This window comes from Cinclus cinclus, chromosome 2 (genome assembly GCF_963662255.1).
Source record: "Cinclus cinclus chromosome 2, bCinCin1.1, whole genome shotgun sequence".
In the NCBI taxonomy this organism is placed as follows: Eukaryota; Metazoa; Chordata; class Aves; order Passeriformes; family Cinclidae; genus Cinclus; species Cinclus cinclus.
Genome location: NC_085047.1, coordinates 48693505 through 48719301, shown reverse-complemented (window position 1 = coordinate 48719301; position 25797 = coordinate 48693505). Strand labels below are relative to the sequence as shown.

General features: G+C 37.8%; 1 protein-coding gene across 2 annotated transcripts; it reads right to left on the bottom strand.

The window, feature by feature from the left end:
• Positions 1 to 5030: 5030 nt before the first annotated feature.
• WASF3 (WASP family member 3) lies at positions 5031 to 25787 on the bottom strand. Of its 2 annotated transcripts, none has more exons than XM_062514679.1 (8): positions 25655 to 25787; positions 19405 to 19539; positions 15904 to 16057; positions 15347 to 15464; positions 10711 to 10886; positions 7863 to 8126; positions 5901 to 6256; positions 5031 to 5188 (listed from the first exon to the last, which is right to left on the bottom strand). In XM_062514679.1, the coding sequence occupies exons 1-8, from the start codon at positions 25785 to 25787 to the stop codon at positions 5031 to 5033; spliced, it is 1494 nt and encodes a 497-aa protein (XP_062370663.1). The 2 variants fall into 2 exon arrangements, with proteins under 2 accessions (XP_062370663.1, XP_062370664.1); XM_062514680.1 differs by lacking the exon at positions 10711 to 10886 and adding an exon at positions 8792 to 8958.
• Between the last annotated feature and the right edge of the window lie 10 nt (positions 25788 to 25797).

Genomic DNA, 25797 nt, shown 5'->3' with positions numbered 1-25797 from the left:
GTGACCAGTAAGGGACTAGAAAGTTAAATTCACTACTGAAATCAAACATTAACAGCAGGATGACTTAGGAAAACTTGACTGAAAAATGCATCAGCACTGGCAGATACCAAGAGAGCACCTGATTTCCAGGAACAGAGGAGAGGGAAGAGTTCTGCCACCCCCTTCAATGTAGCTGGCAGGACTTGTGTTTTAGAGTTGCTGCCCCAGACAGAGGACAGACTGTCCACTATTAACTGGCATTAGGGTAACTGGGGTAGATTACCAGGCCTCTCTTGCCTCCTCAGCCCTACACTAGACTGGCAGTGAGTGACTGCTGAAGAGAGCAGTTTTCACATGGTGAGACAGCACAGAGTGATTTAAATGCCAAGTGACTCAGAGAAGGCAGCATGCTTGAGACAAGCTGCTGAGACATCTCAAAACAGTTGCCCTCAGCTCTAATCTCCAAAGCACTCTGCACATAACCCCTTGACAAGAGAAAAACAAGAACTTCACCCTGCTCTGGCTAATCACATTAAGTTCTCTATTTATCTGCAGCAGTAAGAATAATCTCCAAGAGACCACTATATTTAGCTAAGAATCTTAGGGGCAACTTGTCTTATGTAGCTGAAAAGCCCAGCCCAGCCCAGACCTGAGTGCTTTCCATCTATTGTCACAGATGAGAACACATTTCTCCAGAGAAACTTAAGAGACGTGACAGCACATGAACAGAGATTCTTTGCCTGTTACTACAGAAAGTAAGATATGAAATTGCTGCTCCCTGTTTTGTACCTAAAGGACCTCTTTTTCTCAGTGTTCTTGTTCTTTCTAATGAAAGGTGGTCAACTGGGAAACCACAGTCCTTCTGAAGTAGCCACACTTCCTAAAGTCCAAGGAAACTAGGAAGGGTGTTCAGTGATAAGCTCGTCTCTCGTGACTGTTCCACAGCAGACATCAGGGCCTGAGGGATTCTAGCAGGAAACATTTATTTTTATTTCCTACATATCACCCTCAATGTTTTAGTACCTGAATGAAGATCTGATTCAATATGCTAAAAATCCTTGGACTTGAGTCAATGTATGTATGTAATGTATTTTTACCAGGAATGCTTCAGACTAAGAAGTGAAAATCCACACCTCCACAGGGCAAGCATTTTTTCCCCAAAGCACACGACAGCAGGCTGAATGTCTTGTTTGGTTTTTCAGACGGAAAAAAAATGTGTAATATCACCTTAAAGAAAATTCACTCTTAAAATCTAACTCTAGATAAGCTGTTCTAATATTTATTTTACTTCTTGGCTAGGAATTAATATCTCAGCTCAAAATTTAATTTGTACAACTTCAGCTTCCAGCCATAAGATTCTAATGAAGTCTTGTTATCAGGTTTACACTCAGTTCAGTTCACAGTGAGATTTTAAACATTTTTAGAAATTACATCTTTGCTGTACCCTTAGATATGTTGTTTCAAGGGAAAAAAACACCTCTTCATTATTAAAACAGTGCCCAGCACAGGAGAGAGAACATAGCTGGAAAATACATCAAGAACCAATTTCCCAAGGAGACATCTCCCCTTCCTCCCAACTCCATCTGCATACTGCAAATGAGTTCAGTTAGGAGCTAGTTCTCAACATCATGCATCATCTCTTACAATAAAGGTGCTTTTCTTCTCCATTCGTCTTGGTAAAGAGAAATCTCAAATACCAAAAAATCCAGTTCAGTTTAGTTCCATGAAAATTCTTTAAAATTCAAAAGACAACCACAAAAGCTGTAGAAGCAGCATGCTGAGTGACCATCACTCCTAATTCCAACTGAACTTCAACAAGCAGTTATAAATGCTATACTATGAGAACCTTGAACCAAAACATTTCAAGCTTGCATATTCAGTTTCTATGTAAAATTGGTGTCTAAGAATTGTGCTATAAATTATTTGAATTAAGTTCAAATCAAAAAGTGGGAAATTTGAGAGAAGTAAGAACTGAGTGCCAGAGGGACTGGGATTTTCAGTTGAACAGAATAAAGATTAATTTATTTGCCCAAGAAACAACAGAGTCTAAGATGTATAAACAAATCTGTTTAATTTACAACTGAGCTACTATATTACACAATTGGTTTATATAAGTTCTTCCCATTAGGATGAAAAGCCTCTCCTGGCCTTAATCTGATTACAATTAAAATATTAAATTTAAAGCATTTTTCCAGTAGGCCTACACAGGTTTGTATTTCACAGTTTTGTGCTGGATGTCACTAACCTATGAAGATGACTTCTTATTTAAAAAGTGGCTAAGAAGACCTGCTAATGTAACTTGCATTTTCTGCCTTGTTCCTTCTGGAAGCAAAGCTGGCATTTAATGCATTTCACTGGGAAAAAAAATCCCTAAAGCTACCTGTAGGGAAATTCATACCTGCTTAGAACAGCCAGGAATTCAGAGCTTGAATCAAGGCTGCAAAAGAACCAAGTATGAATGCTAGCAGGAGCAGCAGTACCTCAAGGGAATCTGGTTTTGTAGACTTCATTTTTTTGTAGACATCATGCCTTGGGAGCAGAGATAGCATTTGGAAGTCTTACATTTTCACTTCTGCTACTGATAAACTGAAAAAAAGATTAACAGCAAAGTCTTACTAATCTAAGGAAAGAAACACAGGCTCAAAAGTGAGATTTTATTCATATTTGTTACTTATGCACAACCTGAAGTATGATAAAACTGATAAAAACAGCCTAGAATAGTGTTTACATCACTAAATTCAATTCACATTTCGTCCATAAAATACCAAAAGGAAAATGACAACATTGCAGGTTCAGAAAAACAGGTTGGCTACTATGACTGAAAAATCTACACTATCTTCACTGGTCACAACAGATTGCTTTATTTAATGCTTATTATTTAAAATAAGCACAAATTACAAAATTTCAGACACATCCAACTTCTGTGCTCATAAAATATATCTTCTGTCATATCAAATTTCAGTAGATTGGAAAGAATTTTCTGCTGAGACATTTCATTTCAGCATGTATCAAAAGAACATCAAGAGTGCTCTCACCACCTGTGCAGTGATGTAACACTGAGGTCCCAGTTGCACCTTCACCTAGCTGCCTGAACAGAGTAATTTTTCAGGCCACTGTGCAAGCACACCATGATGGCAAGGACAAGCTGTCTCCCACACAGTGATGAAAGCCACCATCAGGCTACAGCCTAAATTCTGTCCTCGCTGGTGGACACACAGACCTCAGACTCCAGGACACAAAATAAAGCACACTTCAGCTCTGCATTTTAAGGCAAAAACATAAACAGCTCCAATTAGGATGGAGATCAGGGAGTACCTTCAGCTGGCCCTGGTTTACCAAGAGCTGTGGTTGCTCAATGCTATGCAGAGATTGGTCATACTTTGTGTGATGAATTTTAACACCAGCCCTGAGGCAGCACGTTTTCCCTCTATCATAAAGGCAGCCACCACCGATTGAAAAATCATATGCAGATTAAACAGCAATGCAGTAGCCAACAGTTTGCATGCAAACATCGTGTTAGACTGTTACATTCTCAGGACTATAACTGTTAATGGTGTAAACACAGGTTAGATAATCACCTTCCATTTCTCTTTTTATTTTACATACTTCTTTTAAGAACAGACAGGGGGGTCCTCACAGAACAAAGGAGGTTTACCAAATGTTAGACCTGGAATTACACAGACTTGTTACGAAGATTATAACTGTAATCTGGTAAGGAAAGAACTCTTCCCCTGCTATGAATAAAATTTAAAAGCCTCATTAGGCAAAGCAGCAGCCTGACTCTTGGTCCAGAAATGAAAAACAAAACAAAAACCATTTTAATACTGTACTGATGATAAAAATAAAAGGAAAACAAGGAAAACAGTGACAGTCAAAGCAGACTTCATGGCAGCAACTATGCCTAGGAAAGGACCAAGAAAGTGAGTGTCTCTATATATGGCATAGTACCTCAACAGCCATCAAAACTGCTTTAACTGCCCGTTTTTTATCCATGGGATGTACTGGGAAAGAAATACATTCAAAGTAAGAGTTCTGAGTCAATGTGCTACATGACTACACATGTACAAATCAACAACAACTGAACTTATTTACACACAATTATACCTACAGGCAGAAAGACCAAGTTTAATACTTGTGAAATGTATCTGATCACTAGATATAGACTGTTCCAATCTTTAGTAATAGCAGTAGCATTTCTGCACTGCAATAGCCACAGGGTTTCCATCAGGTCTATCCTGCATCCAGCTGATCTTATCATAAGACTGAAGAGTTCTACAGGTATTTTCATTTATAACACGGACATGCATCTGCCATCCAGCAGAGATCCCCCCCAGCACTCTTCCCAACAAGCAGCCAGCAGCTTCGAGCTGGTACTGTTACAGACATGTCCTGTCTGCTCACCAAATGTTCTTTCTGGGTTCATTCGGCAAAGTATACATTTCCTCATCTGCTACATTTTTAAGATAAAAAGGAAGATAGTATAAAATCAATTCTGTATGCATAAAAACTTAAGCCCAGAAGTGGTTAAAAATAGACTAAGGTGGGCATAATTAGTACCTAATAAAAAAATCTAGAAGTCACATTAATGGAACTCAACACTTCACTCAGCCATACAGTTAGCTGCCCTCAAAGACTAACAACCAGACCAATTCACAAGTATCTAAGTTGCTTACATAATTAAAAGAATAAGATGTAAATTCAAAAAAATATATTTTATCCCTTCAAGAACAGGAAAGTAAAATAAAATGCTGGTTCTGTAACAGTGCAACAACTGCAGCATATTTTGCACGCAGCACAAGTTGCTACATTTAGTGGCACTTAAGAATTACGCAGTAAATACTGAAAGTAAGACAAGTTTCTGATCTGCATAAGCATAATCACATCATTATTACCAGAGTTGCTAAGCTACAGCATTCTGAATAACACCAATTCAATTTTAGCACTTCCCTTACTAGCCTTAATACATGTCAACGTCCTGCTTTACATCTTGCTAACAAAGCAACCACTGAAGCAAAGTATTTGATGTAGTTGCCAGTAGGCTTGGACCACGTTCAATCTGACCAGTCGTTCTCATCAAACTCGGAGTCATCGTCGGAATCGCTGTACTCCACGGCAATGCGCCTCGACAGGATGGTGGCCACGTCATTGCCCACGGGCTCGCGCTTCGCCTCCTGCTCACGCTGCTCCTGCACCTTCTTCAGCTGAATTCCTGAAGAGACAATTTACTCTCAGACAAAGCTTTCCAGGCAAGACGTTTCATACTTGACACTGTTATTGGTGAGTCTGTTGCACGCTCACAAAATACTCAGGAAGAAAAGGAGGGGGGAAAAAAGCGAGCATTGAGATAAGAGACCCTCCTTGAGCAAGGAAGAGGGAAAGAAAAAAGGCAGATGGGAAATAATTCTCAGAGACTGAATACTTTTGGACTTCTAAAACTGTCAACAGTATGTTGAAGAAGCTAAATATTCAAGACCATACAGGTAATTTTGATCCAAAGATGAAAGTTTTCAAAACTCTATTTGGAAATACTATTAGACCTACAGCTCCATATTGTAAGTGAGGTCAGGAAGAGCTGTGAGTCACTGGTTAAAACAATCAGTAGGCTGAAGCCTGGTGTTGGCTAATTCAGTTCTTCTGAAGAGAAGCAAAAATTCAGGTATACCTACTAGCACATTACATAACAAACACAAGTGCTGCATTCATTGTGTTCACACAAACACGCTTGACAAAGCTGTGCAACTTTAGGTGTTAGATAATGATCCAACCTCATGGCTGACAAATGTCAGAATGGGTGTGTGGGACTTGTGGTTAATGAAATCTGCCCAGCTGGGAAAAGAAGCCATAAACTCATTTCAGTGGAAAACACTGTGCTCTCACTGGAAAACAAAAAAGGGAATACCTAAAACTCAGTGTGCACTTACCCATCCTGATGGCAGCCAGAAGATCACTCCGTGCATCGCTCATCGGTGCCTGCTTCGCCTCCGATGCTGGAGGAGCGTGCATGGGGGAGGAAGAGAGGGATGCACCTGCAGTAGGAGGGCCTGGAGGGGGAGGAGGTGGGCCGGGAGGAGGAGGAGCAGTGACAACAAGCCCACCAGAAGGAGGAGGATGAGTAGCTGCATATGTAGAGCCAGTCACCAGTCCAGAATGGGAAGGTGGTACAGGAAGCTGAAGGGGACTAACAAATGCAGTTTGTGCTGAAGGAATCATAGGTGGGGGAGGAGGAGGGGGAGGACCTGTAGGATTGTAATAATCCACCATCTGAGCTGGAAGCATCCTATATTAAAACAGAACAAAAACATTTAATGCATTCAAAGTTATGACTTACAAAATTATTGCCCCTTAAACTATACTTATCCAACCTCAGGTAAAACAAAAACCAAAAGCAATTTAAACTGGTGACTTAAATATGCAAGTGATTATATGCGTAAGAATTGTGAAATATTGCTGATATAGAGATTTAAGACAAATGTTAAAGGCAATGTCCTTCCAGCACTCTACAAAGTGAGCTTTTTATCTTAATTCTCCTACCTAATTAAGTATAAAGCTGCATTGCTTATTAAACATCTACTCTGTGGGACTGTTAAGTACAAAGTCTTTGATGTAAAAGGGACTAAGAAAATGGCAGACTACACCCTTCAATTCCATAGGTCAAGAGGTAATAGAGGATACAGACACGGAGAACAATGGAAAGTATGAAAGGAAGGATTTATCCAAAGGTAAGTTTCATGTGCTTCTTCGGTGAAATTTATCAGTTTAAATACCATTTAATTAAATTGATACATTTGACTGATTCTTTAAATAGGAGGCACAGGGAAGAGCTCATTTCTTTGTTAAAACATCACTGAAAGAAATCTTAATCAGAAAAAAAAATGCAAATTGGTAAGAGTTATGAAGCAGGTAAAGAACTAGATATAGGAGACAGGAGTTGAAGCTAAGTGACTGATGACATTGAGTGACGCATGCCACTGTACAGCAACTGCAACACCCTAACAATGGTCATGGACCTGAGGGCTAAGCACAGTAATGCCTTACACACTGGAAAAAACAGAGAAGGGGCAGGCTAGAACAGTCACTCCTAACTGAGTCATCTGCAGCACGATAGCCATGAACCAGGCAAATGCTATCCCTGGATGCATGAAGCAAGGATGACAAACCTTGGCTTGCATAGTATTAAAAACAACAAAGGCAAGAATGACTACAACTTTCCTGGCGTTACAACTTGAAAGTTTAAGCCTATTTACACAAAAGAACAGACAGACTCATTAGAAAACAGATGTTTACTTGCTACAGGAGAACCAGAACTCTGGAGCAAGCCTTCTTTCAGAATGCATTCAGGGAAAATATCTACACAGGCGTTTGATAAATCTTTGTCTTGAATTAAAAAGTGGCATTCCTCCTGCAGCAGTATGGAATTTGTGTCTGAGGAGACCTCTTCCAATTCTGTCACAAGCTTCTCTAAAAAGGCATTTCAGAGATGCAGCAAGGACTGCCAGATTAATCACAATCGACAATACTCTTTTTTTCTGCACATGTCCTGAAGTTTAAAATATTATCCAAATTATCCTGTAACTACTTTCCACTTTAAAGAAAAGTTATCCCTTCTTCAATATTATATTAGCACCCTTAATATTTTACAATCATACTGACTTCACCAATACACACTTCATTCAATACAAACTTGGTTATTTCTATTTTCACGATTTCTTCACTTTAAGTTCAGTTTATCCATAGAAATTATACCAGTTTTCTTCTGTCCTCCCCAAGGAGGCAAGTAGTGTATTTGGGGCCTTTTTCTTTGATGCATTACACATTACAATGGTCATAAAAAACATGCATTCCTCTGGCTTTGCCAAAAATCCACTAGAATAAATCAGATTTACCCATATTCTGCTGGTACCACAGGTACTGAGCTGTGCTGGCCATCTGAAGGCTGGGGTGGAGGTGGAGGTGGCTGCTGAGGTCTGTTTAAAGTGGCGTGTCGTACAGTGGTGGAGGGTGGTCTGTATTCATGCTCATGGCTTTGGGATGCTGCCATGTACTGTGGACCATCTCCTGCTCCATAGGAAGGCATTGCTATCTGCTGATGGAGGGAATGATTCGGAGTAGCAGGATAAGAATAATCTGTAACATCAGATGCATGTGACCTAAAATTAAAGTAAATTGATGCAGAAGAACAGATTGTGTGAGTGTAACAGGGCATTATCTAAATAACTGACAAAATAAGCTAAAAAGAATACAATCAGCATTATTTTTCTTGCAAGAGGATTCCCCAATTCATCAAGCACCACTCCCTGTTAAGTCCACAGAAAGCACAAGAATTTTAGTAGCCATAAGGAAGCTTATGGTTTTTGTCAATGATTTTGACAGTTCATTGTTTGCAATTATAATACTTACCAGCCTGCCTCAAGTTAACAAGCAGAAAAAGAAAAGCAATACTGCAAGCACTTGCAATTATGCAGAAGAATGTATTTTACCAATGCAGAGAAAAACAATTTCAAAAGTTAGAAAACGCTTTTCATTTGTTTGCACAATTAATTTTGTTGGAAAGGCTTAATGAAACTGGGAAATGTAAGTATTAGTTGAGCAGAGAGTTCATAAAGATACAAAGTCTAGGATGCTCTGTCAAATAAGCCCAAGAGAGGGAGCAAAAGGATCTTTTCATCCCATTACTGTGAAGACTTGTTTTAGTAATGAACAATGGTGCAGCCTGGCTTTTAGTGAACACAGTGAACTGATGCACTTATCTGTGAGACTGGAAGCAAGGTAAGCAACAAAAAGCCAGGGCTTTGAGCAAAACAAAATAACAAACCCTTTGGGCATTTTGTCCTCTTTCATGCTTCCTGCCTGTTCCATTTTCTTTGCGTCACTCATGAACTCAATGCCCATTTTCCTTCTCTCCCACTCTTCTTTTCTTGTTCTTACTTTTCTCACATTAATTTGCTGGTTTCTGTTTGGGTTCAGCTTGTGTTTCTCTCTCTAAAGTACAGTAAGTATAACAAATACATTGTAAATTGCCAGAGACCAAACACTGGGATGTCAACATATAACGCTTAGGTCTTACAATTAGCAAACGAGAAGAAATATGACCATTTTTTTCTTTTACTTTAGCAGCAGAAGAAAAACCACAGTATAACCAAATACACTTCTTTGGGACCTGACTTACAAAATAATCCTCATGCAGTAGCTGGCAGCGTGAAAATGTCTCTCAAGCCAGTACATATTTCTATATGTATGGCTTTTGCATAGCTCCAAGGTGAAAAAATAAAAAGCCCTCTCTCCACCTCACTAGCATTCTCAGAATCAACCCCTCATGGATGAAAAACAGATTTCAGGACTCAATCTCAGATATATGATTCACTGAAATGCAAAATACTCCATAATTTATAAAATATAAAAGGCTTATGTAAGTACATGTTATCTGTCACACAAACAACATCAAAATCCAACACAGAGACGCATCCTACAATTTCCGCTTAAAAATCCCACAGGTTGCAAATACCAAAGATATCTGCAAACAGCCAGAGACATGTTGACATTGCTGGGAGATAAAAACAGATCACTTCATTATGATACTTTAAACTCAGGAATCCTGGAAGCAAGGTGTTAAATCTGAAAAAAAAAAGACTCAAAGTGTGAAACAGAACTCGTGATGAAAAACTCCACACCTTTTACTAGATTAACCTATGTAAAGCTTTATCAGTCTGCAGTGTTTCATTAAAACTAACAGGAGACGAAGTTCTGCATTAGAAACTGTGAAATAAAACCAAACAAACAATAGTTTTTATACAGGAGGGAGTCTAAATACATTACTGAAAGACCAACAGCAATATCAAATACTGTGTTTCAATTACAAGTTCATTACTTTTCACAAACACCACAAGATTACAAGTTCTGAGCAGATTTTTTTCTTTTAAATTAATCTCCACTGGACAGTGGACTAAAGGTATCAGTCCACACTCCTGCAGTGGCAGCTGCCTCCTCAACCTAGCCATTCAACAGTTTAAACATTTTTTTCCTGTGGATTCTATTTATTTCTATGTTTATTGCTAGCACTTAATCACAACAGATATAGGAAATAAAGTAAGTGGGAAAATCCTCTGGTGAGATCAGCTTAGTGTAAAAAACTAAGACTTCAATGCACATCAGGTAACTCCCACTGAGCTCAAAGGGAATCTCAGTCAATGTATTCTGCTGCGTATCTCTAAGCAGGGATTTTTTTGTTATTTCAAGCAATAACATCTCATCTGGTTTTGTAGCTTGCTTTTCAGACTACTGTAACATCAAAAAGCTGAACTCTTCTCCCACTGAAGCATTCTTTACAGGCAAAAGTATTCTCGACTGAGTAGATCACAGAAAAATATTTATAAAGCTACCAGCAGAGCACCAAACAACAAACTAGACACTATGGAAGAGCTACTGACATTTTCTAGTAGAAACTTAAATGCTTTGTAACTACAGCTACTGAAGATCAAATACAAAGCATGTAGCAAACACTTATTTCTCCGCAATACATAACATTATGATGACAAAATGCTCATGTGAAGCTGAGGAAGAAAAAAGTCATTACAGAATCTGTCATTTATGCTTTAAAGTAAACTTGGAAAAAATGTTTTAAATGTGTACTGCATGTTTTGTCTAACTATTCCCATCCTGTAAAAACACCTAATTCTACTCAGTATTGCTGAACATACAATTGTGGTATAAGAAACAGCTTTGCTGTGAACAGACCTAGTATCTGGGGACAGTGATCCCTCGGAAGATGCTCCATGGTACACACTTTGAGACAACCTGTTGTCAGGTCTAAGCTCTTTGTCATATGCCATCATATTCCACTCCTGGCGTCTGTTCCTGGCTTTTCTAACCTTTTTCACCTCACGGGTGGTGCCATCTATACGCTTTTGCTCCTAATGTCCAAACAAAAGAAATAAAGCATGCAAAGAGAGAGAAAAAAAGGAAAGGAAAAAAGCTGGTTAAAATGCAGTTAGAGTGCATGAAAATAAGACCAGATTTACAGATGAAGCCAAGTCTTCATAAAATTTCTCTGCACTGAAAATAATATCTCCTTATGCTAGGACCCTCATTAGTCTCAAGACTCTTGATTTGCCTTTGTTCTGTAGGATGCATGTGTTAGCGTGATGCCAGTCTCCTGGTTTTCCTAATACAGAAATGCGACCAATTTTGAAAACCAGAAAGTTGACATAATGTCTTTTATTTAACCCTGAAGCACTTGTAATTTTCATCTCCTAAATATCAGACTTCTGAAAATGTTAAATAAGCTCAGGGCTATTCTGGTTGTTCATTATGGTCACAATCTGCAGGACCTGGGGAACTATGGAGAAATTGGACACACTTTCCTATTCCATAGTCTATGTGAAATTATTTCTGTTTTACCTTCCTCTCCCTTCTCAGATCCAATTAGCAACTGAAGATTCTCCTAGTTTCTCCTCATCATTTCCCATTCTCTGATATGAAAATGAATTGTGTTCATTTTCTATGCAATGAGTCAGTAAATACTCAGGCCAACAGTATATTACAGCTTGACAGGTTCATGACAAACTTGGCTGCTTCTGTCTTTCAATATAACATCAGGCTGAACCAATGTCAGTGTTTATCATACCTATTTATCTTTACATCACTGCCAGCAAGATCTCCTAATATTGGGACACAATGCTTTCAACACCTTGGAAATGCTGTACTCACCTACTTCTGACTACCCAGGCTGAACATAAATCATACTGGTGCTTCATCACAAAAAATGAACAAGATTGCTCAAGTCAGACTAAGGGTCTGCTACTCCTTTTCTCAGTATTCATGAGAGCATAGGTTTTTTTTTTTTCAGTCATCTCTAGATGCCACACCTTAGAATACATGTTTTATCTATTAGTTAGTTGGTATTAGACTTTTTGGCTGCTAGAAATATAGTTTCTCAGGAAAGAATTATATTGGTATTCTGAGAACACAGTCAATTAATTGTATTGAGAGAAGAGCTTGGTAGGCAAGCCTTTTAGCTGGGAAATCTAGACCCACAAAATAAGGGATAATAATTGGAAAGCAGCTCAACAAAAAGTTCATCACAGATGAACACAGGTCTTTTACTCCAACTGCCAAACAGCACTGAGTAAGTAATTCTGAAATAATATGTAAGACATTACATTAAAAAAAACCCTATCAAATGGCTTACTTGCCCTTGTTTTAGATCTCTTGCTTGTTCATACATGTTAGCATGAGAGACCTGCTGACCCTGCTAACATTTAGAATGACACAAAAGACTTCTTGAAGGTCAACACCCAAATGTTTTGACAACTCTCATTTCTACATCAAACAGATTTTCGGTCTGATTTATGTTAAATAACAGTGATCATCTTGGTTCTAATCAGCTCTTCCAAAATATTTTTCCTCCACAAACCTTTTAGAATCACATCCTTTTTATGTCCGATAACCACTTTTTCAGATCAAATTCTGCCAATACAGGATTTGGAGCAGAAAGGACACACTTTATTTTAAATATCTAAATTTTTGCTAATTGCCATGGTTGAATATATGCCTGTTAAAAGCTTTTCATCTGTCCTTTTCAATTACTTGCTGATAATGTTCTGGGATTTTTTAATTTTCAACTTTTATCCTGAATCATTTATTAAGATTTTGTTACCTGAATCATGCTATATTTCAGAAGCCCAAGTAAACTTTCTCACAGAAAACAGTGTTTTCTTCTTTCAGAACAACAGTTTTGTCATCTAGAGGTCACAACTACATATTTCTTGCAAGATTCTAAATAAAATAAATATCCACCTTTTGACCAATATATGATGCTACTGGCAAGACAATTTTGATACAATTCCTCTACAATCAAGACTGCTTGTATGACTGCTTTCAGTTACTGCTTACTATTTAGAAGTTTACTTTTAAAGAGATCCCTTTGTTTTAAATGAAAAGGTAAATATATATGGATGTATAAACAACAAAAAATAAACACAAAGCTTAGCTGGTTTTAATTGGATCAGATTTCAACTGGACAGGCTGCTCCACACCAGCATCTGTAAGCATGCTAATAAATAAATACACTTGAATCCTTTTTACTCAAGCAGTACTAAATGCTACTGGTAGTGATATTTTGATTAAATATTGTATCAATACATCTCTAAAACATTAAATTGTCTTCCAGAACAGTGGGGCAGCCCTGTTCCTAGCAGCTGACAAAGCCACATATACCTCTAGGAGGAGTTTTCAGTAGCAGTTTCATTCCCTTGACAATGGTGACAGGTCTAGCTTTACTACCCAGGGCAAAGATGACAGAGTTGAAGGGGAGCTGAAGACTTTCTAGATAATTACAGCTGGAAATAATTCTCAGAAAATTAAAGTAATATTAAAAGGAGTTAAAAAAAAGGTAACTAGCTGTAATAGAAGCGGTGGCAGACAAGTGGATGCTGTAGATTTAGCCAGAAAACAGGTACATCATTCATGTTGACAGGAAATTATTTCAGCAAACACAAAACATTAGAGCCTTCAAAGAGGATTGAGTTAATTTTAAGTTTCATATTTGCATCAAGAATTAGCAAATGGTATTTCAAGCATCTTAATAAAGAATTAAGAACTAGCAATAAAAAGTAGCTTCAGCAAGTATTTGCAATACTTACAAAAAACTGGAAGCACATGCCTAGAGTATTTTCCTGACTACAAATTTATAAAATCCTATCAAAATACAAGTCATCAAGAATGATTTCTGAAATACAAGCTTTCCAAATTTAAAAAAATTACTTGCTTGAATAGCTAATTATTCTCAGATAAAAAGCTGGAACAATAAAGAGCAAATTATAACAACTTCCTTTGTTTAATCACAACTGCCCTAGTTACAGTAATTCAATTTAGAAAATTACTGATACATACCAAGTCAAAACTACACTCAACCCTCAGACACTGGTCTACAGAAAGTAAAAAAAAAAAAAACCAGACTACACAAATTTCAAACTTAAAGAATTAAAAGTACAGTTTTCTTCAGAAAAAAATTCACCTGAAAGAGCCAAATCAGAGGATGCCTGTTAGATATTTTCAATTAAACTGTACACATAAACAAAAAGCATAATATCTGAGGCAAGAAAATTTTAAACTCCTCAGAAACCTCCTGCTGCAACAGCATGGGCACTTAGGGCAAATTACCAAAATAATACTGGAAAACTGATTCTCTGGTGGAAGGACTACTCTCAATTTTCACCAAGCACCTGAAAAAATGAAGCTAAAAACTAGTTGTATTTGGTTAGCTGAATAAGATTCCATTTGGATGTCTAGCTTGTACTTTGCTAAACAATACACATTTATTTCACCTGAGCAGTATCTCAAAAACTATCAAGTTTTGTGCTTCTGTAGAGTATAAATCGGGTAAAGAATTCTCATTTAATAGATTGAAAATTTAAATTCAGTTATCAAATTGTTAATAAATGCTCTGGATTCATTCCTGGTTACTGCTACCACAAGGACAAGAGTAAAAGGAAAAAGGACATTTGGTTCAGCAACCTGTGGAACAAAGTGTTCCTGGGAGACATCTCACCCAAACAAACCATCCTGCTCTCCAAAGAATCCAGACCATGAAATGCTTGAAAAGCATCTTCTGGAAAGCTAAACCTGAGATTTCTCCCCATCACAAAGTGAACTTTATCCATGCTAACTGAAGTCTATGCTGCTTTCTTCTTAGCTGGCATATATTTAATCAAATCAAATACCAAAAAGAGCTTCAGCTAGAATTTATCAAGGGATATTTCTGTGATGTATGGCTATAATCCCACCTGACGGCAATTGAGTATATTCACATTTGTAGACTGTAATAAGACAATTAAAATCTTCAAAAAATATACCATGGACGGAAATAAGTGGGATGTGTTGCCGAAGTTAAAGTCTAAAAGTAACTTGTATATATAGTTTTGTAGAAATTGTTCTAAAGGAATAAAAAAATGGTCAAGTGATTTTATAAATTCTTATTAAAGCATCTGTATTTTTTCCTCTAAAATCAGAATGGAAAAAATGGGAAAGTGGAATGGAAAAACCTCTCAATTCCAATTCCTTTCCTATTCCATTACAACGTCTTTTTCTGGAGCACAACAGGGCCATTTTTCTGGGTACCAATAAGCAGATACCAGCAAAGGATTCAAGGAAGCATCTTGGAAAATAACCACAGCACTCCTAAAATTCAATTTGCTGCCTTCTTAAAAGAGACAGGATAAGCTATAAAAATGGAATGCACTGAATTTACAGCCACACAAAGAGGAACAATCTTTCCACGCACACAAACTAAGTATGATGTGACTGTTCTTATGCCTGGACAACTGCACATAAATTGCAATGCACAAATGTGCTATTATGTTTCTGCTTTTACCTTTTGTCTCCTCTTTTCTTTTCGCTTATCTTCAGTATCTTGTAACATTTTTTCTTTCCAAAGATCAAAAAAATAGGAAGGATCAGTATAGAACTTCAATCCATCTTTCTTATCATCCCTGGAAAAACAGCAGAAGAAAAGCTAAAAATACATGAATTGGTATTTTTTAAATCCAGAAAAACTTACCTTTGATGATCATCCAAACCTCAAGCTGATCAATAACAACCCTTACCTGGATGTCAATAAACAAATACCACCAGCATCTGCAGCAGCAGCAAAAACACATCCTTTGGTCATAAATCCTACACATTTACCTTCCAATTAAAAATTCTTAAAAATTAATTACAGTGCAAATGCTGTGCTATACCATTTTTAAAAATGAAATAAATCATTTACTGCATCAATACTCAAAATATTGCCTACTGAGTTTTATCAATCACGAAAAATAAAATCGTAATAATCAGTATAGCTTTCCCCTTCTGTTATAACTATTCTCTGCATACAATTAGGAAATAAAGAGCAAAGTACAAGAAGGTAAACAATCAATATTTCCTTACCTATAAGGTGAAAGAATATTCAGAGGTGGTGGTTTATCACTTTGATTATAAATATCAGCCACCGGGTTCGGAATGCTGTTCTTTGAAACTACCTGCTGGTCTTGAACTGTTGAGCTCTTGAATGCTTTTTTCATGTTGATGTCCTGTAAGGATACTGTTAGAAACAGAAGTACATTTACCATAGGTCTGAAACAAATGGAAGTGGATACACAACATCCATTTTCCACTAATTATTTGAACTGCTTTCAGCAAGTTAACAGAAAGACAAGTTCTTCCATCGTGGATAGTCCTGAAATTAAGCACAAAGGTATGCAAGAATTAACATGATAAAACAGATTTAACTGTCACCTGGTTCAGAACCTCACATAAAGTAATGGGACCACAGACAGCATCTTGGAAGTTGATGCAAGAATGCTGTCACGTGCAGATGTCCAACCATTTCCCCTTTTTATAAGATTTATCCTGGAGTTCTAACATCAGAAAGACTGGCTTCGAGACTGAAACACAAGGTCTGGAATTCCTCTGACACAGTGTGTTTTGTAACTGCACATGGTATCTCAATACACATTGCAGCCCATTCTAAGTATAATTAAATTACAGCTGCAACAACCTCCTGTGAGAGAGAGTTCCACTTACTTAACTCTCTCTCAACTCCCATGTCTTCTCATATAACTAAACACTTCTTGCTCTTAAGTTTTGATCATGTCTCTACAGAGAGAAATACTTGCACTTCCATACTTTCATTTTATCTTTTCACACACACAGCTCTGGGGAAAACAACACCAGGCTTTTCATTCTTTCTTTCCAAATGAAAGATGGAAGTTGGTTTTAATTGTTCCTGTCACTTTTATAAAGACTTTCTTTCACTCTTAATACAAGTTTACATGAGATGCAGCAATCACTGTTAAAGAAGATCCAGTTAAAGGGCAATCACGATTTAAAAGTAAGCTCTTGACATCATCCTCTACCCCTAAGTACCCTGAAATACAGGTTTTAGACTGCTGTTGAAGAGGATGTTGAAGTCTTCAGTCGGCTGTCTACAATGACACTGACCACTTCTGGATTTGATCCCAGCGCTTCATAAGAGTGCAAGCTGTAGGCCTTGTGCAAGCAAAATGCACTGTGTTAGTCTCTTTTCATTCCCATTGACATTTCATCTAATATTTCTTGCCCATTCATCTAATTTATTGACTCTCAAGGACAAACTCTGAGAAATTATCACAAGGTAAATAAATAGTAATGGCCAAAAATGTAGTACACTGACGACTTGAAAAAAGAAAAAAGGATGGAATTTTACTGTTATTGTTCGTCATGATGGACACCAAATCCCACTCAGACTTCTTTGCCAAACTATTTTTGGTATCTGGGCTGAAGTCTTGCTTCTCTCTCCAAGAACTACTTAGTTTCTTCTGTAACTTTTACAAAAGCAAAAATTAAAAATAGAATATTTAATGTTGAGCAGTCATCCCCCCATTCCCTCCATCTGAAGTACAAAACATAATTTTTGAAAGTACTTTCTATTTAAACTTGCCTGTAAGTATAAGGTATTTCAGGCAGATTTTTAGATGTATATATCTGAATTTTTTCATTCTTGTTTGATGGAAGATACTGAAAGTAATTAAAAAATATGTTTTCCTGAAGATTCTTAGAATAAGTAATTTATGTATTTTTGAAAACTTAACTTCAATTTTTAAAAAATGTTTTTTCAACTGTAGATTTTTATATATAAAATATCTTTGCTATAGACTATATTAATTACAGCTAAGAATATAAGAAATCACCGATGCAATCAAATCTGAAGGAATTTTAAAACAACCCTGCAACTGACATTTTGTTTAAATGCCAAAGCTATCCAGAAACATACTAATTCTGACAGTTCAATTAATTATTACAAATACTTCAACTTCTACAGGAAGGAGCTAATAAAAAATACTACTAACACTAAGGTGACAGCAGTTTGTATACACAGCTTATTAATACAAAGCATGATTAGCAATGCAAGAGTAACAACTGCTATCAGTTTAAAATAAACGCTGATTAAATTCTCAGTCCACACTAGTTTTCCCCTCCAAGAGACTATAATTATTCTCCAAACTCTGAAAACTAGTTGGGTGATACTGCATAACACTAATGAGACATTAATGAAGCATTTTAATAAAGAAAAAAAAAAGGAGGGGGGGAACAGCAGCAAAACCAAGATGTGAACTGCATTTCCAAAAGTATATTGTATTAACATCATCTAGTTTTGCTTATAGCACCAACAAAATACACCTCAAAAACTAAGCTGAAGAGTGAGCCCAAAGGAGCTTAGTTTATGTTCCCATATAGCTCTTGACTCCTAATACAGCAAAATGCAGGTGCTCGTATCAAAAATTATCAGAGTGGTTTGGTTTGGAGGGGACCTTAAAGATCATCTCATTCCAATCCCCCTACCATGGACAAGGACACCTTTCACTTAACCAGGTTTCTTGGGAGATAGGGCATCCACAGCTTCTCCAGGAAACTGTGGTAGTCTAACAGTTAATATGTTCCAAAAACCATGAAACGACGACACGCAATAATTTCCAGACAGTAACCAGTTAAAAACAGGAAGGCTAACTATTACACCATTTCACTATTAAGTATCAACAGTAAAATTTAATATTGGCACTATAAATATATAAACTGCAAAAATCTGAATGGCAAGTAAAATATATACGCCATATAAATAGCACTCTTAAATATATCACAAGTAGCAATAACTACTACTGAGTCAATATTACAGTACTGTACTGATATAAAAACCTTTCACATTTTAGTAAATGTCAGGAATCATCTAAACAGGAAGTACAGGCATTGGCTGGCTCAGACATATAGCATGGAGGCCAAGATACATGTTAACAACTTTTAAAACTAGACAGAGAAATGCTTTATCTACCCAAATAAGCACTTTCAAACAATATAATGATGTTACTTAAATTCTTTGTTTTTACTGTGTATTTATGAAGTGAATGACAAAGCTTATAAACGGGAAATATTCTTAAAGGAAATACAGTTTCTAGTGAGTAGAACTCCCTAAAGAATTTCACCTTCTTGATCTGAACACAGTGACTTGTTTAAATACAGACTATTACAAGATTTTTGATGATCAGAACAACTAAATATAGCTTGCGACTACCCTACCCTGAAATTAATAGGGACACCCAGTGTCTCAAAATTTTACCAATATTCTGACTTACTTCCAGTAAGGTCTATATTTATGAATTTATGATTTACTACATTCACAAACTCAAAGTTTTCCTCGTGAAAAAGGCAGCTTAATAGCTCCATTACTACAGAGGCTTCTTGATTCAAGAATACTTTTACTTGCTCTACTAAAGTGATTATTCCCAGCTTGCCTTACTGAGACAAGATGAAATATCAGCATGGAATTACTTTGAAAAGACAGAGGTTATTGTGCAATTAAATACTGTGGTCTTGTCAACATCACTTCTGGCTCAGTGCTTTCATGCAATTACTTACCCTCTTCCACTGTTGAATCCAGCTGGGTGACTTTGACAGCAAGGCGATCAATTCTGTCTTGGAGGGAATTTGCCCTGATGTAGAAGCTGTTGGCCTCATTAAACAATTCACCAAATATGTCTTCAGCATGTTTGCCTATGTAAGAAAATAGACAAGGAAATCCCTTTGCTGGTGGCTTACAAAACACAAGACAAATTGTTTCAATACCATGAAGCATAATAAAACACAGTAGCTCTAGGATTAGAACAGCACAGTTTGTCATTCAGCAAATTTTGGGGCAACAAATTTGTACAAAAATGTCAAAATATATCGAAATTCTGCCTGAAGTCTATTCTTCTGGACATCCTGGTTAGCAGTCTTCTTAAAAACTCTAATCCTTACATAGCTGGACTAGTGCCAACTGACAGACAACTGAGCATTAAAACCTGCCTCTGCGATGAAGAGGCCTAAAGTTACTGCAGCCCATGAAAGCACCTGAAGTACATTTTGAAATTAAAATCTTGAAATCCAAAGTAAGATTTCATTTCAAGCATAAGCACAGGCCAACATCAAATTTAAAGCAGCATGAAACGGGTAATTCTCCTGCAAGGCAGCCCACTTACCTCTGTAAATGCTGACTGCATATACAGGTGTCCCTGGAGCCATTTGAGAGAGGGTCACAGGCCACTGACAACATTTACCCATGGCAAAACCTCTCCAGCCTCTCTTTCACCTGCTGTGTGTTCTCAATCACTGTGAGAGTGGACAGCACAGTCCAGAACACCAAATCACTGAACCAATCAGGTTGGAAAAGACTTCTGAGATCACGGAGTCCAACCTATGTTCCACCACTATCACATCAACTAGACCATGACACCAAGTACAACATCTAGAGTCTTTCCTTAAACACCTCCAAGGGATGGTGACTCCAGTCTCCTGGGCAGCCCATTCCAATGTCTCATCGCACTTTTTGTGAAGAGATTCCTCCCTGTGTCCAACCTAAACCTCTCCTAAAGCAGTTTAAGGCTTTGTCCTCTCACCCTGTCACTCGCTACCTGGCAGAAGAGGCCAACCCCCCCCCAGGCTACCCCTTCCTTTCAGGCAGGTGTAGAGTGATGAGGTCCCACAAAGCCTCTTATTCTCCAGGCTAAACACCCCCAGCTCCCTTCAGCTGCTCCTCAGACTTGTGATCCAGACCCTTAACCAGCTTTGTTGCCCATCTCTGAATCCACTCCAGCACCTCAAAGTCCTTCCTGAACTGAGGGGCCCAGAACTGGACAAAGTACTCAAAAGTGTGGCTTCACCAGTGCCTTGTACAGATTTTCAGCCTCAGGCCCTTCCCTGCAAGTGCTACGGTGGACAGAAGGTGCCACATGATAAACCAAATCCCTCCCTGATGCACAGATCATTGTGCACAGCCATTCCTCTCCCAGCCCTCCCACAGAACTAGGTATACTCATCCACAGTTTTGACTCTCTTTGTGCCCCAGTCCACAACTATCCTCCACTCCTGATCAGTGCTTCCAGATCCCAAATTTAATAGTTCGCCTGCCCCAGAACTTCCCCTACAAATTTCAGATTCCATCCAAACTCATGGCTCGCACTCACTGAACTGATGGTCCCTCCTACCCAGATACTATTCCATTTTATTGTCTCTCTTGACAATTTCTGCAGCCAAATCCCCTCAATAAATCCTTGTAAAAAAAAAAATCCTGCCTCCTGCATTTAACCATGCTTTCTAAACAAAAACAAATTGAAAAACCCTACTTCTGAATTAAGCTCATCTTGTTATGACCTGTATCAAGAAGAGTCTGAAGAGCAGAAAGCGGGGGGGAGAGAGAGACAAAGGAAAACCATCTAATACTTGGAAGAATATGGAATATGCACTAACCACCTAAATGACAGGGACTTACAAAAGAACAGCCCTTACTGCTGCCATTTTATGTTGGGTCCAATAACCAGCCTTAATATTTTGCAAAGAAAAGTAAAAACACAATGAAAATTTCAGTTTAGATTCCAACTCGTGAACATCTGGAGATAATTCAATGTAAAAAAATGGCCACACTTCCGAAGTCAACAGGACCATCTGCTCCTTTCTTGGATCACTTACCTGGAAGAAACAACAACTAGACTAATCCATTATCAGAAAGCACTGTTTGTGAATCACAAGAAAAAAGAAGTGATTGCCATTGAATGAAGGACTTTACCAGTAACAGTTTTCAATACTACATAAAAGATAACCCAAAAACTAACCCAAAATGTTAAGGTATGTCAGTGTAAGCAAGCCCTGCTTAATATATATGTGGAAAGTGGATAAGAAAGGTATGCTGTCTACCTGCTCCTAATCTCCTTCCCCTCCAAAACAAAAGCCATACACAACCATAGAACAGCTGAAGTTCAAAATCATCTGGTCCGATTCCCGGTTCAAAGCACAATGAGACAGGAATCTGACCAGCTGAGTTTTGAATATTTGCAAGGATGAAGGCTCCACAACTCCTCTGGGCTGCCCGTGCCAGTGTTCAATCACCTTCACACTAAAAGTGTTCTCTAAGTGTTCCCAGCAGCCAGTTGAAATTCATTTATAATCCCCACTTGATTTAGTTGCTCCAAATGAAGATGTTATTCCAAGCTATGGACAAAATAAGCTTTTCAACTCTTCAGCTAAATAAAGCAGATATAATATTCTTCAGCCACCAGTATTCAGAACTCAACCAATTTTAATAGATGTTAATTTACGTTAATATATTGAAATCAGCCCGCTGAGAGAGGACTGCCACATCCTAGGATTAAACACATCACCCCTAGAGAAGTCAAGGAGATGGATGTTTGTCATTTATCTTTCGGAAGGCCAAGTAGGATCATACTTCTTTTAATATTTGATTTTTTTTCAACACTTGCTAGACTAGAACATGCAAAAGACAGATTGTCAATCTCCTGTCTGAGAAAACAGTGACATAGTAAAGCAGTTTTGGACATGCTGTTGTGATTAACATGATGTAGTAAGTTTTAGAAAAAAAAAAAACAATTCAAGTTTTTTCTATGTTGCCATTGTTTAAATTAGATCTTTAACAAAACAGAAACAAGCAGGGAAAAAGGCATGTATCTTTCCATTTCAGAGCTCATTTTGGTACTGCAAGACGGTAATTTTAAAACAACAGATGTTGCCCAACATGTGGCAAACCTATACATTAATTTAAAAATCCATGAAAGAATTTATGCAGTCTTTCCATCTAAGGTTCCCTCCAACTACAGAAGACAGTGATTCCAGTCACCCATTTGTAACTAGATTAACTAGAAACATTACAATCACGCTTTACCCCTCCTCTTCTTTTAAAGATGCACAGGTAAGCTGTTTCTGACTAGGTCTTGATTCCCATCTCCTTTCTCAGAGTACCTCTAGCATGACATTTAATGGCAAAAAAACAATCTTCCCAACCCAGCCTGATTCAGCAGTACTACAGAAGAGAGTGACACAGATGGGATGCAGAATGCTCAGTTCTGCTTGAAAACTAGTGAAACTGAGCCAATGGCCAACCTACCCAAGAAAATACTAGAGGCAAGTTGGTGGATGTTGCTCTCTGCATGAAAGGAAGTCTTCCAAGTCTCCAGAGATTACACTTCCTCCATGCTTACAGGTACAGGCTGCAAATGCTCCCTGTCGTTCCCTTCCAATAGAGTCTCTCCTCTCCACTGGAGGCGAATCCCCTCGACAAGATTCTGCCTTACATAAAAGTGCACAGTTACATACATAATACTGCTCACTCTGCCTGTGCTTTGAGCCAGCTGGTTGGAAACAAAACCAAATCTGAAAACATATTACAGAAAAAGCTCTCCTGAGAACACGGTCCCTTTGGATTGGAGCTTGTTCACATCTCCTGAAAAGAGCAGAGGCAGAAGCAAGCCAAGTTTGTATGCAACAGTACAGACCTGCCAGATTTTCAAATCCACACTGAACTCACAGTGCAACACTAAAAAACCAGCGTGACTGCACGATAGACCTGAACTTGCTCACTCTATGCCTCAAGCTGTGGGAACACCAACCAGCTCTGATGCTGTCAGCAGGAGGTACTACTTCAGCTCCAGCACAGCATTTATTTTTTTGTGATCATTTCCTTGTTCCCAGCTGGCTCAAAAAATAGGCAAAGCAAATGCTGTCTGAAAAAAAAACAAAATAAAAAAACCAACCCTCTGCAAACATGACATATTTTGGCCTGTGGATGAGAACTGGTGGTACTTTTCACTTGCTAAATACCACCTATCCATCTGTTAAGACTAAGGACATATAATTTATTTGCATAGATATTTAACTTGACACTAACAGAACTTTAGGGGCTGTCTATAAAGACTTCAGATGACCCTGGAAATCTGCTACAGGAAAATTGCAGGATATGAATATAAGTAGTCAGTTCCTCAGCAACAATCGTAAGAGGATCTAAATACGCATTCTAACAGATTAGCCCCAGGACCAAATCTGGATAAATGAAAGCTGCACACATTCCTAGCAAGTCAGACAAGTAAAAAGTGTATTATCCACACTTAGACAATCATTGAGCAATACCAAAATGAGGCCTTATCACACCTTCTTCAGTAACATTAGAACATTAGCCATTCTTCTCACTTTTCTGAAACTTAAGGATGTCACTACTAAGCAACTGTCTGAGAAAACAGTAAATGAAACTCAATGACAATGCAAACACAAATTAACCCTACATAACAGACACTAAATCGTCAGCTGCTGTTCAGGAAAGATCAGAGGATCACTTGCAAGCTTTTCTGAAAAAAATAACTGAATGCTTAGCAACAATCAAAGTTTGACAAATTCTTAGGACAACAGTGATAAAAAAAGCTGTTTTGAATATGATCTGAAGTTATCAACATCCACCTTAAAAACCCACAACATAGCCTAACTCACATATCCAAAGCAGAAATAACAGTGATCAGAAATACAAAATTGTTTATATTCAAGAAGATCACTTACAGATCAGGAAGCTTTAACCTGGAAAAGGAATCACCAGGAAAACAGGATAAAGATTTTTTTTAAAACACAAAATATTAGGAAAATGTACAAGATGAAAGTACCTTTTATTATTTTCTATTACATCAGAATGAGAAGGTAACAAAAGGAAGAAACAGGTCAACATCCATTGTGGGACATTCTGCCACAGGTCATTGGTTGAGAAAAAGGCGTAATCCCTATTTCAAAAGATCCAAGCAATACCACAGATGCTAGTTTTACAAATGCTCATTACATAGGATGATTCATATGGACCTCCAGCTCAGAAAAAAATCCCTAAATCACTGACTACTGCAAAGAGCAAACGCTGTATTATTTCTTGTCCTCTTTCCCTAAGAAAAGGCTTTTTCCTATCATCATGAACTGAACACCAGTGGGCCCCATAGTCTGAGCTCCATATAGACGCTCAGTTTTAAAACCACGTCCATTTACAAAGTAAAGCAACTGATAAAGCAGTAATTTCTTTTCTAGGACCAGCGTTATCAGCACAAACAACAGCTGCTGATTGTTAAAGACTGTCTGAAAAACATCTCTTATCCCTTTCATCAAAAATATTGTTCATCTTGCAAAGACTCCAGTCATGCTTCTAGAGTTGCTAGTGGTGGTGTCACCTGACAGGTGTGGTGTGTAGGCTACTCTGTATAGAGCTGATGCTAGCCTACTTCAACGGTAGCCTGAAGGTTTGTTCAGCAAATGGCATCCTTTCAATGTGCTTAATTTCATTCATATGAATTGAGCACACATACATATAGATATATATATATATATATAAAAGAGAAGGCTTAAGAAAGACTAGCACACTACGAAAAAGTAAAATTTCAGTCAAATGTGTAATTTAATGCCAAGAGGCAGAAGAGTTTGCTGGCTTAATCCTGTAGGACTGAAAGGCAAGAACTCAAGTGTTGGTCTTGTTTCTTGCACTAATTTCTCTCACCTTAGAAAAACCTCAGGTTTTCTATGCTCCAGTTCTTTGGTTGGGGCTTTTCTAGGCAATGGGTTTTTTTTCTGCTTGTTTGGATTTTTGTCAATTTGTTTTTTGGAGTGGGGTTTGGGGGTAGGGGGAGGATTGGTTTGGGTTTTTAATAAACTTCAAAATATAGAAGAGCATAAAGGCAATGAAATAGCATATTATTACAATACATAAGTGGCAATGTCCCATACCGTACTTTTGCTATTTAAAACAATCCATCTTAAAGCTTTTCATCTCTTCAGTTTTTCATTGTGAATTCAATACTTGCAGGAAGTTACAGATACTTACTTAAGCTGCTTAGCTGGCGTATGATAGCAGCAAGTGTGCTATTTGTTACACATTCCAGTTCACTTGTAATTCCCTCTGGCAGAGCTCCTCGGCAGAGATGCCGTGGTTCAATGTTCCTTTTCACCAAAGGCATGGCTCCCAAT

Coding starts and splice junctions, on each gene's coding strand:
- WASF3 (XM_062514679.1), bottom strand. CDS start 25,787: ATGCCTTTGGTGAAAAGGAACATTGAACCACGGCATCTCTGCCGAGGA. Junction 19,540..25,654: donor ACGCCAGCTAAGCAGCTTAA/GTAAGTATCTGT, acceptor TTTCTTACATAG/GCAAACATGCTGAAGACATA. Junction 15,465..15,903: donor AATATTCTTTCACCTTATAG/GTAAGGAAATAT, acceptor CTGTTTTTCCAG/GGATGATAAGAAAGATGGAT.